The 12096-nt window shown below is 38.6% G+C and overlaps 1 protein-coding gene across 2 annotated transcripts in view; it reads left to right on the forward strand.

Moving 5' to 3' along the window:
• The window catches only part of Prkd1 (protein kinase D1), a 269305-nt gene that overhangs the window by 127290 nt on the left and 129919 nt on the right, over nucleotides 1–12096 (forward strand). For both annotated transcript variants that reach the window (XM_034514444.2, XM_034514445.2), the window contains exon 2: nucleotides 11094–11232. In XM_034514444.2, the coding sequence (XP_034370335.1) occupies nucleotides 11094–11232 (139 nt within the window). The remainder of the gene's footprint in view (nucleotides 1–11093; nucleotides 11233–12096) is intronic.

Here is a 12096-nt window from a genome sequence, read left to right on the forward strand (position 1 = left end):
CTGAAAACAAAAATTTAATTTAAAATGAGATTTTTTTTTTAAAAAAATGATATTTGAATTCAATAAAAAGTATAGTGGAAAAATAAATCTTGACAAGATGTGAGCCCATGGATCTAGGTCTGACTGTAGGAAAGCAAGTGTGGGATAAATTAAAGCCCTGTTTTTATTGGAAAGGAAGTTTCTGTTTAATTTTTACCAAACAGTGGAGAGGACTGGCTCAAGTGAGCTCTGTTTCTAAATCTGAGCCTTGAAGATTGCTAGAATTGATAGACACCTGGTGCTAGCCACCCCTGAACAAAGGCCCCATTGGCTTTAGAACAGTCATATGACTGCCAGTGCTGGAGTGAGAGAAGACACTGCGGGGGATGAGAGGTCACGGGATGAGTCTTTGCCAGAATTCTCTGCATGTTGGGACCAGGTGCAGTGGTCTAGAAAAGAGCAAAGTGAATTGAGCAGTGCATGCCTTTGTGGCTCAGTAGCAAACACAGCTGATGTTTATCATGGCACAGTAAATGCATAACAAACCTTCCTCTTGTATACGGGTTCATATGTGTGCATGTGTACATCTGATACATACACACGTTTGCAGCTTTGCTTGCTCATCAGGTGCCGTCCGTCTCCTTTGTTTTTTAGATAGCTCCACTGGACCTGGAGCTTACCAATTAGGCTAAAATGGCCTCCCTTAGATCCTTCTGTCCCTGCCTCATACCCAGTGTTGGGATTCTGACCATGTACCACCATTTCCAACATTTCATTTACGTTCTGAGAATTCCAACCCACATCCTCCTGTTTGTGTGCTGAGAAATTTATAGACCGAGCTATTTGCCCAGCATTGGCTATGAATCTTCCTATATCAAGCACCATCTATATTATTTGACATTTTTATAAGGTTTTCAACTATTTTATGCAAATAGGTATATTATATGTATCACCCCAAATCTGTATTTTGGAGAGAGACATGAGTGATTCTACCAAGAATCTATAGTTCTGTTTGTCACAAGGCAGGTAGAAGCATTCTCTTAAAGGTAGATTCCACTTTGGTTAGATGACAGGGAGAGAGCTGGGCAGTAAGGGGAAGGAAGGAAGGAAGGAACACAGGGTAGATGGAGTAAGAAAAAAAGTTTCTGAAATTTTCTAGTTCTGTTTCTTGTGAGCATTCAGACACTGGTCACACAGCTGAATGGTCACAGTGTGGGAGTCTTTTCTCGTGATTCCCTTTAAGGACACAAATCTCAAAAGGGCAGCACAGTTGTTCTGTTTAAAAGTTTTTTAGAAACCATTTGTTGTTTGTTCATTAATATACCTAGGATTGTGACTGGCTGCCTTGGTTTTCTCAGATAACCTAGTTGAACTGAGCTCCAGCTGCTTCAGAACCAGCTCCTCTTTTTCTAGAACTATCTTTTGTAACTTCACCAGGCGAGTTGAGGGGTTTTAGGCACTCTTTCTTAAGCAGTTGGTCACTCTGTGTTTTTTGAGTCTTTCTGCCCATGGAAAAGCATGACCATTATTCTGAGCACGGTATTCCGTGGTAGCTTTTGGTAAAGTTCTGATAGCTAAGAAAGACCAGTCATACATTGATAAGGCGATCAGGAAACGTGCAGTGATGCACGTCTTCTGTGAGAAAACTTCAGTATTCAATTGATGTCACCATTGCTAAGAACAGTATTTTAATTCCCGGTACTTTATTAAATCCCCACCTTTTATCAAAAGTAAACTGACAAGGCATTTTCATTTTCTAATTGGGCCCAGTTTCTCTGTTCTACTTCACTGAGTAATCTGTTTGTAGGAGTGCTTGTTCTGCACCTCTGTGATTGGCCTCCACTGTGAAAAAGCGTCCTTGTTCCTCAAATTTCCCGTTGGCCAGGTTGCATTTCAACAACTCATTAAAACGTGTATTTATTCTACTCTGGAGCACATTGTCTGGCTAGCCGTGAATTTATAGTGAAATATAACAGTAAATTGTGCTCTGTGGTCACGAATGCCAAATGATACACACAGCCATGGAAGGGTTTCCAGCATAGGGCAGGATTAAAGACCTTAGGACCAGTGCTGGGCTTGTTGGCCATATTTTCACAGTGGCCAGTTTTGTTAGAGGCAAACTTGGAGGAAGCTGGGAATCACTTGTCTGTGATGTTTGTGCTCACAACCACAGAGCCTGGAGAAAGACTGGGCTGATCATATAATAAGCTCCAGCGGAGTCTACAAGCCTCTGAGCCTTTTGAAAGCCTGTTTAGTTTAATGAGGGTTTTCAGATTTCAAAGCTCACACACCTTCGCATAAAAACAGATGATTATGACCAAATTAGGGAATGTTGTTCCAAAAGTGTTTCCCCCAATACCTTTTCCTGGAGTTGTCAGCCCTGTTCCTCCGCTCTTCACCTCCCAGACATCAGTTTTAAATATGCTTTTGAAAATCTTATTGTATGGAGACTCTATTCAAGCAGCACACTACGTTACATAAAAGAAAAGCCTTTTATAGTCAAAAGGGATTATGCATATATTTTTCCTCTTCATAAAGAACAGGAAAACAACCTTTGGGGAAAAGATACCATCAGATTTGTCAGTTGTCCTTAGAGGCCAGGCCAGTGAGGTTTTCTTCTAAGCTCTATAACCTGTTCTAGTAAAGAGAGCACAAGCCTCCTGTGATGAAGTAACCTGTGCTGGGAGGGAGCCACCCTTCAGTCTGTCACACATGGCACAGATTACTCTTGGTAAAAACATGAATATTTTTGACACTTTTCATCTTAAGCCTTAAGTCTTTCGACAATACCTTTCACATTCCTGACATATTATTACTTGTATGCTATCTTTTAAAAACTTCTTTGTCATCTGAAGACAATGGTTGCCCTGTGAACCCATCACCCACTACACCTTGTCCACAATTTGAGAGACACAGCACTGAATGCGGTGTTTAAATGCCAGCAAGCACTGAATAGTGTTGACCCTGTTTTAAAGAAGGTGTAAGACATATGGCCCAGGGTGTACTGGACAGAAAAGGTAATTAGCCCATTTTTGTTTGCTGGGCTTCTTTCAAGAGAGTCTTCTACCAAACAAGCACACAGGCAAGGCATCAGTTTTTCCTTTGTTCTAGTTTTGTTTCTGTCACTGTGATAAAATACTCAACAGAAGCAAATTTAAGCAATAAATGGTTTATTCAACTTGCACTTCCTAGTTATATTCTATCACTGTGGGGACATCAAGGCTGGAACTTGAAGCAGCTAGCCAACATCCACAGTCATGAGGAGAGAGAAACAGAGAGAGAGAGAGAGAGAGAGAGAGAGAGAGAGAGAGAGAGAGAGACAGAGACAGAGAGAGAGAGAGAGAGAGAGAGAGAGAGAGAGAGAGACAGGTTTGCTACCTCAAAGTAATCAAGACAGTCTGAAGTAGACATGTGTAAATCCAACCTGATCTAGAAATTCTATCACTGAATCTCTATTCCTAGGTGATTCAAGGCATGTCAAATTGACCATTAAGACTAACGCTTAGAGTTTTGTGCAATTTAATTCATTCAACTTGCTGTTTTACAACCCTTTAGCTTTCTAGCATTTTCTTACCACAGCCCGAGTATAGACTACGTTGAAGATTTTTTTTTCTCTAATTTTATAAATAAAAACCATTCATCTATATTTGGGAACCATATGGTTCCCAAAAGGTATGTGTACAATTAATTATCACTTGTATTTTCTTAAAATTTTAATGTAAAATTTTGTGTGTAGTATATGTGTGAGTGCCAGGGAGAAAGACAGAGTAGGGAGAGAATAGTTCTTTGCTGAAAGGAGGGAACAGAGAGAGGAGAGGACAGGAAACCTATGCAGATATAGAACTCCAAAAATCGACTGAAGAAGCCCCCTGATCATTAGGCCAGATGTCAATCTGGTTATCTATTTTTCCAGGAATAAAATTAAAAATTATTTTCTTAGCCATTAAAAAGTAGCAGAAGATGAATTGACTAAAGTGTAAGGCCCAAATCTCTTAAATTATAGAATGAAAGTGAGGAAACATAGGACGTGAGAATAGGCAAGGGCATTTTGGATAAGACCCCAAAGCACAGGAAATATGAACAAATGATGTCATAACAAATCAAAAGGAACAGTGGAACAGTGTAGCAAATGAAATAATCAATGAATTATATGAGGTATAAATGGCCATTTAAATGGGAGACACTGCCCGACACAAAGAGAGATAGTTAGAAATAGTTAAAGTAAAATTATTCTAAAGTACCTAGCAGGTTTCCATGTATGTGTACTTCACAACAGAGCTTCAAAATGTTTGAATAAAAAGTATAGAATTTAAAAGAGATGTAAAAACCAAATGTCAAGTATGTAAAATTTTGTTCTCCTTTGTCATTCATTTACAGAAGCAACAGAAAACCGTGAACTACATGGCCAATGTGGAAAAATATAGTCTACATGATATGCATTGAACTTGCCACTTGATAGAAGTAGAATACCCATGTGGGTTCTCCCCCACCCCCCTCAGCAAACAATATTTTAAAGATCAATTATAGTCTGGGCTATGAAACCTTAGAAAGTCTCAAAAGTTACCTGTCATGGGGTTTGAACCTTAAGAGAAATAACTAGGAATAAAGAACATGAATACTTAGAAAATTCATGAGTAGTTAGATATTGTATAAGTGTCTTGTGAAAAACTGTTAAATTAATGAACAATTAAAATGTATATTAGATAGAAAGTACATTTTAACATTTAAGTTGACAAATAAAACTTGGTATTTTACCATGTATTATTATTTGCAAATGTATGATATTCATTATGGGTGGCTTAATTAAACACATTTCTCTAAGATGGGTAACTAAAAACAAGGGAAACTTTATATCTATTCATCTGTCTCCTTTGTCTTAAACTGTGGGCCAAATTGCTATTTAAATCTACATGGAGTTGGTAGTCATTTAAGAAGCACACTCTAAAGTTGAACCCCTTTCATCTCATTATTGACAAATCTAGATGAGAGTAATTAATTCATTTCCAACAGATTGTCCACTTCCAGCCTAGACAGGGTTCTGCCTCAGATTCCTGGAGGGGTGCCCAGCGGTACAGAGCTTACTAAACATATTTTAGGAAGAATGGAACTTTGTAGGCAGATGGCCCTATGTTGAGGCTGCCCCCTAAAGAAAAGCAATCATTTCAAAGGAACCAAGTTGTCCCCATTTCTAGATCACAGGTCTGCGAAATAAACATCCTGTGAAATAAACGGACCGAGCATGTTCCCTGATTGCAGCTGTGGGCAGCAGCACTTTCCTCAGTATCAAGGTGGATTGCATCAGGAACAGTAGCAATTTCCTTGAGCAGAACTGATGTAGTGACCAACAAGACTACAGTTTGAACAACACCGACTCCCCATCCTCCCAGATCTGAGATGTTCTATCTCCTGTTGCTTTCCTGTGTGATCAGATAGAATTCAATTTCTACGCCAGTTTTCATTATTAGTTCTACATTTGTTCTACATTAGTTTTACAATTTTTCCTGTGGGAAAACTGTATGCACCTGATGTCTTTAGACTGAAGAATGTGGTATCTGATCTTTTATGCATATCCTTTTTTTAAAATGTGGCCAGAACACTATCTAAATTGGTCATTTGACTAGGCCCCAATATATTATTAACTATAGTCACTGAATTTTACAATAGATGTCTTAAGCTATTTCACTGATGTAACTGAAAGTTTGCAATGTTTGACTAACCTCAGTCCAATCCCTACCTCATCTTCAATCCCTTTGGTAACCACCATTTACCTTTCTGCTGCCTTGAGTTCAGCTCTGATAGACTCCATATATCAGTGACATCCTTCTGTATCTCTCTCCCTGGCTGGCTCATCTCACTCAACAGAATTTCCTCTAAGCTCATTCATATTATTGTAATTTCCAAGATGCCTTTCTAATATGAAGTCTGAGTTGCTCACCACTGTGGAGCGTCTGTAGCCACTTATCTCTTGAAGAATATGAAGTGTACAAGAAAGAATAAGCAAGAAGTTGCAAATGTTCCTGTAAATTCCTGATCTCATTCCTCTGGATATGTAAGTGTTCTTCTTTGTCTACTTTTTGTTCACTTCTTGGTATCTTGTTTGGCTCTGGAAGCTTCATTCAACTGAGCTTCAGAAAACAGTGTTGAAGAAATGGTAAGATATATCATATCACCAAGTATAAGAAAAATATCTGCGAAAAACATAGAATAAAAACGTATAACCAGAAAATAAAAAAAATATAAAGGCATAAAACTGAAAAAAGATAAAAGATGTAAAGAAGGATGAGGGAACTAGTCACACTTACTCACTGACACATTTTCTGAGTGTGTGTGTGTGTGTGTGTGTGTGTATGCGTAGGTAATGAGTATATGAGATAAGATCATGTGTGAGTAATAAATACAGGAAAATTTCATTATTCATGAAAATCAAAACCTATACATGCCAGCGTACGCTTATTACAATGTGGACAATGGCAATATGTGAGGTGGTTATGGACTTTGTAAAGATACATACCAGCTGGAATTCTCACCCATTGGCTGAGAGATTGCAAAGGGAAAGGCCACCTTGGACATGTTTAACAGCTTATATTAAGTTTCTCTAGATGCTGACTATGCACATCAGAAGTAAACAGGTATATTCACATATGGACCTCTGTGAACATTTTTGGTGACTTACTTTTAATCATAAAAATCTAGAACTAACTAACTTAAACCTTTCCTAGCTCTAGCATGGATATGTCCACCGTAGCACACATCCAGTGCTGTGAGCGATTCAGGAGTAGAATGGAATAAAGTCTCAGTATGTGCCATAACACCAAGAAATCTCAGAGGCCAGACTCAGGTTGCTCTTTTCTTTTTCTTCTTTTTTGCCTTTTAACTTATTTGTTTTTGACTTTTGTTGTTGTTGTTGTTGTTAGTTTGACTCAAGCTATTGTTATTTAGCAAGAGGAACCCCAACTGAGAAACTGTCTTCATCATATTGCCTGTAGACAACTCTATATGGTATTTCCTTGATAATGGTACATATGGGAGGGTCCAGCTTACTGGTGGTGGTGCCAGCATTGGGCAGGTTGTATTAACATACAGATCAAGCCAAGGGAAGTTAGAAAGCCAGTAAGAAACATTCCTCTCTGACTTCTGCTTCAGTTCTTACCTAGAGGTTTTTGCTGTGGCCTCCCCTAATGGTAGACTATGACCCATAAGCCAAATGAACACTTTCCTCCCCAGGCTGCTTTTGGTCTTGATGTTTATCACAGATATAGAAACCAATTATGACATTAATTGGTGCCAGGCTCGTGGATTCTTATGATAGACCTGAGCCTGTAATGTGTTTGGAACGTTGAGCTGTTCAAAATCCTTGAGTGCTCAAAGTTTTATGAGTTGTTGTAAGTGCTTGGAAAACAGACCTGCTGCTGGTAGAGATGGATACAATACAGGCCTGGCTTGTGATGTGTCAAGCAGAAGCAAAGACTCTGTCAAGGCCATTTCTGTGGTATTTTAATTAAGGATCTGCAGTTACAATTACCTGTGGTTATAGGACCGGCTATGATGAATGAAAGACCAGCATCAATAAAGCAAAAACCTTTGCTTTAAATGGGATAGTTGATACTGGTTAGCTGAGGTAGGCAAATCAGCTGTGGTTAAGAAGAGCATCATTAAGCAAAACTGTCTAGAAGTTATTTCCTCGGGGTCAGCACACAGAAGCTGTGCTCTGGGTTGTCCATGGCTAATTCTCATCCTGGCAAATAAATTAAGTAATGTAGAAGGGTCACTCAGTGGTACTACCTGGCTTTGAAGGCATGAATGAATCATGAAGGATAACTGAGGCTTGATACTGTGTGGCGGCGGCAGGGGGCAGAGGGGGTGTCTCTGAAGAGAAACAAGAAGAGGCCATTGGTGAAGGCCCAGCCTCAGTTGCTTTGGAGACCCCAGCATATTGAGATCCTGTGAGACAAGCACAGCGGCAACTGTGTAGTGGAGCCATCCTGAGACTATGAGACAAACTACGTATTCTGTGGATGGCAGATCTAGAGAAGCAGGATACAAACCCCCTTAGGGCCTCAACGATTGTGAGTTCCAGGTATTGGACACTGGGCTATTTACATAGTTGGAAATTTGGTTTCACTTTGATTTGATTATAACTGTGCCCTGGTTCTTCCTATTTAAAATAGAAAGTGGGTGACTTACTTTGATTCCACAGGAACCCACAATGACAGTGACTTTGGTTACACTGAATTTTAAACTCTGAAAATTCAAAGACTTCGTGACTTTTGAAGTTATATTGTGATCTTTATGTTAACATGACATCTTAGGGACAAATACATAAGGAATGGTTCTTCTTGAATACTGGTGTATTTGTGTGTCAGTTTAACAAGGGGTCAGTTGTGCTGGCTAGTATTTGATTGTTCATTTTTAACAACTTGACACAATTTGGAGTTATCTGGGAAGAAGGAACACAGTTGAGAAAATGCCTCTATCAGATTTCCTGTAGGCAAATCCATAGTGTATTTTCTTAATTAATGACTGCTGTGGTAGGTCCCAGTTCATTGGGGATGGTACTGGCCCTAGGCAGATAGCTGTGTGTTTTATTAGTAAGTCAGATAAGCAAGCAAGTAGCAAGTCAGTAAGGCACATTCGTCTTTGCTTTAGGACTTTCCCTCTTTACCTAGTCATGGGGAGATTTGAGAGTGGGGGAACTGGTACAAGTCATGAATGTGGTGAGTAGTATCAGACTTTCTCATATGTCTCTATTGTTTTATCTGTGTATCTATCAGTCTGTCTATCATCTATCTATCTATCTATCTATCTATCTATCTATCATCTATCTATCTGGCATCTATCATCTATAAGTCTGTAGATACATATTGCAAATGGCTAAGCTTTCTCTATATATATGTATATGCAATGAATATACATATATGTATAAGTATCCTGTGTTTATGCTATATATTTTTCAATATTTTAAGAATTAAACTCCTAGTTTAAATTTATATGTGTTTTTTAAATTTAAATGTGTTACTATTTATGGTATCATAAAATATTAAATATTTAGAGATAGTCTTACTAAATATACCTAAGTTGTATATACCGAAAACTACAAGATATTATTCAGAAAATTGACACAGACCTAATATATAGAGCCGTATTTGTCCCCTAATAGAATGTCCCTATATGGAAAATGTGTTTATCCACAAATAAGTCTATGTAGAATCACTGAAAATTCATAAAACAGTTTTTTTGTGTATATGCAGAAATTGATGAGGTGATTCCTAAATTCACTTGAGTTGTGAGTAATATAATTGAATACAATATATAATTTCCCAAATTCCCAAAAGGGAAGGAACTTAAAGGAGGTGTTACTGTGCCCTAGTTTCTTGGCCTGGTAAAGAGCTATAATAATTACAAACCCAACGTGACACTGGTGTGAAGATGGACACCCCCCCCCCCAACACACACACACTCCTTCTGAGAACCAGCAATACTACTCCTAGGTGTTTACCCACAGCGAATGAGAGCATATGCCCCTAAACACTTGTACAGAAATGTTTGTAAACTTTTTATTTGTAACAACCACAAATTAGGGGAGAAACAGATGTTCCTTTGTGGGTGAATGGACAATTATGCTAGATCCATTTAATGAAATACAAATAAAAATTATCTATGCAGTGTATATGAGTGAATCCTGGTAACATTATAACTACCAAAGGAAGCTATAAGATAAAAAAAAAAAAAAGTACCTAGAGTATATTGTGTAGTTTCCATTAACTGTGACTATACCACATGGGGTTGTTTATGGTCAGAAGAGGGCATTTTACCCATGGTTAGGTTATATGGAAAGGGAATGGATGGGGGGTGGCAGAGGAAAGGGCAGTCTTAGGGCTAGTGGCCATGCTGCATGGCTTATGTCCATTTTATGTAGTATGTATCATTCAACAAAGTGGATTTTTTAGAATAATTGTAGTCCCTTGTTTTTAAGCCTGAGGAATGCAGTATTTCTGTTTTCTCTTTCTTCTCTAGTGCTATGATGATATTATTGAAGGCATTTTTAAAAAGTGAGTTACTTTTTCCATTTTAATTAGCACAGTGGAAGTGGTGACATCATTTCAGCTGTGGCGTTTATTTTAGGAAAGTCTAAGAGATATGTAGAAGTAGTTTTAAGCCTTGTCATCAACATAGACTTTTAAAACCCCAGAATGTTCTGAATATGTTTATTTTTAATTTATACAAAAAAGCTCACATGAATGAAGCTCTTAATTTTATGAATAAGAAAAAGTGGGATTCATAATACACTGCATTTTCTTTCAGAGTAGATTAGATTCTGGACATTTATTGCAGTAGAAAGTCTGGCGTGGCCTGGAACTCAATGTGTGACAGAGGCTAGCCTAGAACCCACGATTCTCCACTTTTCCTTCCTCCGTTTTTTGGGGAATAGACCTCTGCTCTTTGATCATATATATTGCCATGGGCATGAGATCCAACACCAATTACAGTATCAAAAAGAGAGTCTTTTCCTTCTCTGTCTTGTGATTCTCACCACCAGATTACTGGAAATGTAACGGTGATCAGTAACACCGTGAGGAATCTGTGTGTCAGTAGAACTTTGCACTTGTTTCCACAGCTCATTTGTTTTAGTGACGTTTCCTTACACCGAGTCAGATAACCCCCTTTGGTAGTGCTCACATGACTCTGCATTTACAGCCTGAGGGAAAGCAAGGGAAAGAGTGAGGGGAGCCAAAGGAAAGGTGTGTTGTCTAGCCGGGTTCTGTCTTGAGTCAGAGTATCTAGATCCCACTTCTGTGCCTGCAGTGGGTTTGGCCTCCTCGAGTCATACCTATTCTTGAATGTGTCAAAGTAGACTGACTTGTTTTCTTGCCAAGTTGTCAAGTTACGTGTAACAGAATTTTAATACGCTGATTCCTGTGTTAGGTGAGAAAATGCATTCTTCTCTCCATGCACCTAGTATGATTCTTAATCATGTCTCTACAGAAACTTCTAGGAACTTTTTTCCTGTTTCTTCGTTTGTGAATTAGAAACCTTCTTGGTCATTTGTTATTTTTCTTTTAAGACAAAATATTTGAGGAGATTTTGACATTTGAAATGTTGTATCACATTTGCAGTTCCCCGAATGTGGTTTCTATGGACTCTATGATAAGATCCTGCTTTTCCGTCATGATCCTGCCTCTGAAAACATCCTTCAGCTGGTGAAAATGGCAAGTGATATCCAGGAGGGTGATCTTATTGAAGTGGTCCTGTCAGGTAAGACCCCGATTTCCATCACTGTAGATTAATTACTTGCTTTGAAAGAATTTGGGGGCATAGGTTATTGAGTAATGCAAAGCATACAAGCTATATCATTTTTTTTTTAAACATGAGATACTTTTTAGCTCTGTCTACATGAACTTTCAAACTTCTTTTGAAAAAATCCTGGTCAGGATGTACACATCTGTAACCTCAATACTGCCAGGCTGAGACCTCAATACTGCCAGGCTGAGACAGAAGGATCATGAGTTAAGGCCAACCTGAGGTAGAGTGAGTTCCAGATCAGATTTGGCTTCATATAGGGGGGCTATGTCAAGAAAGAATGAAAACTGGAAGATAATTTGGCCATTTTCACACCTAGGAAGGACTTTACTATATATCCCTACTAAGCGCTTCCTCCCAGACTCTAAGACACACCCCCAATACCCATAAACACACCTGTGCCCACAAGTATCCAAATCACACCCACATTGACTTTCATTCCATTTATCAATTTGAATCAATTGGACAACAGCACAAACAAACAATTATTTTTACAAGTGATATGAAGGTGCCCATCAGGTCTCCAAATATCTAGAAGCCAATACAAAGTAGTAGAAAGAACTTCTGATTCGCTATGGAATGCCAAGACCCACAAAGCAGTGGCGGTAGATTAGGTCCCACCATGCCTCTCAAACTAGTTAACTCATTCCCTGAGGAAACCTGTGTTTCTGTCTGCCCAAATATGTATTTGTGTCTTAAAAGTTATTGCTGTTAGTACTGTAAGTGTCGATGCAGAAAAATAAAATGGGTGAATTCACCATTAAAAATGTAACATGCATTTTTAATGCATGAACTGCTGTGGTACAGGTCCTTGTGAGG

This window comes from Arvicanthis niloticus, chromosome 11 (genome assembly GCF_011762505.2).
Source record: "Arvicanthis niloticus isolate mArvNil1 chromosome 11, mArvNil1.pat.X, whole genome shotgun sequence".
Classification (NCBI taxonomy): domain Eukaryota; kingdom Metazoa; phylum Chordata; class Mammalia; order Rodentia; family Muridae; genus Arvicanthis; species Arvicanthis niloticus.